Source organism: Sphaeroforma arctica, assembly GCF_001186125.1.
Source record: "Sphaeroforma arctica JP610 unplaced genomic scaffold supercont1.5662, whole genome shotgun sequence".
NCBI lineage: Eukaryota > Ichthyosporea > Ichthyophonida > Sphaeroforma > Sphaeroforma arctica.
In genome coordinates, this window is record NW_014034896.1 from 1 (window position 1) to 1,213 (window position 1,213).

The window sequence follows — 1,213 nt, forward strand, 5'->3', positions numbered from 1 at the left end:
TATATATATATATATATATATATTATACATATATATATGGATATATGGGTGTATGATCAAATAGTGTTGTTCCTTATTGCTGACGTTTTTTTTTTGTTTCACACGCTAAGCCATATATTCTGACCTTTCTATTAAGCCCTGGTACTCTTCTCCATTACCTGCACACTCTACCCCTATACCACTTCATCCCTATTCTAACCCTGTATAGTACGGGTTAAGCCAGTGGTATATCAAACTAGGGCGTCATTATGTATTTGCCTGACCTTTACGGTGAGTCATCAGATCACAAAGCAACGTGGGTTTATATTGGTAGGTACCCCCAGTAACGTCTATCCTTGTGTGGTTGCTTGGCAGGATTTGTGCTGTGTTGGCTGCTGCACGAGCAGAGAAAGACATCGAAGCGGCGGTGGGATCCCTACCATACAACGCCAAGTATGAGCTAGAACGCAAGAGCCAGGTGAGTACTGCGTGTCACTTGCCTTATCACATGTACATAACGGCGAGGCGTTGGCAGTATTTAAACTCAGTATTTTGGAGTGCACATTCCTTGATAGATGTACATGATTGACATATACATACATGCAGATATAAGTAACTATGTCCAGAACGCAATCCTTCTCTAGGCGTATTTGATGGTATCTGGAATACATATGCATTGATCACGTCAGACATGCAATATGCCAGGACAAGCGTAACAGTAAATATACACATACACGCACAAAAAGATAACACTGTGCTCCTTAATCCCTCACACTTTTCTGTACATTTCTATATATAGCTGCAAGTGTTGTTCAAGCGCACGGAGTATGAAGTATTAGAGGAGGAATTTGTGGTACCCGAGATGAAACGCATTCAGGTCAAACTTAAACGAGAAAAGGACCGCATTGCTCAGAAGGAGATGGCCTCAGCCGCCATCTCCGAGAGCGCGGCAGTAGTCAGCACTCCTGCGGCAACCAATATGTCAAGTATGTGTTATGCAGGGGTAGGGTTTATGGGCGTGTGGTAGGGTTTGTAGGTGTATGAAGTTCATGACGTACTTCGAAGTGGCTCTGACTTGTTCCTTGTTTATTCTGGTCAATTTTTTTTTAGCACTTCTCCTGAGAGAGATTCAGTACATCCAGTAGGTTTTCTGAGACGAATTTAATTTCACCAGTACTTACACTGAGAGAGATTCAATACATTCGGTACGTATTCAAAAATGAATTCGATTACA

General features: G+C 41.9%; 1 protein-coding gene across 1 annotated transcript; it reads left to right on the forward strand.

Annotated features, from left to right (window-relative positions):
* Window positions 1–778: 778 nt before the first annotated feature.
* On the forward strand, window positions 779–965 carry SARC_15130 (hypothetical protein; the record flags this gene model as incomplete). Its single annotated transcript, XM_014290744.1, has 1 exon — window positions 779–965. A coding segment is annotated over one exon (187 nt), but the record flags the coding sequence as incomplete, so codon positions are not given.
* Window positions 966–1,213: the final 248 nt, after the last annotated feature.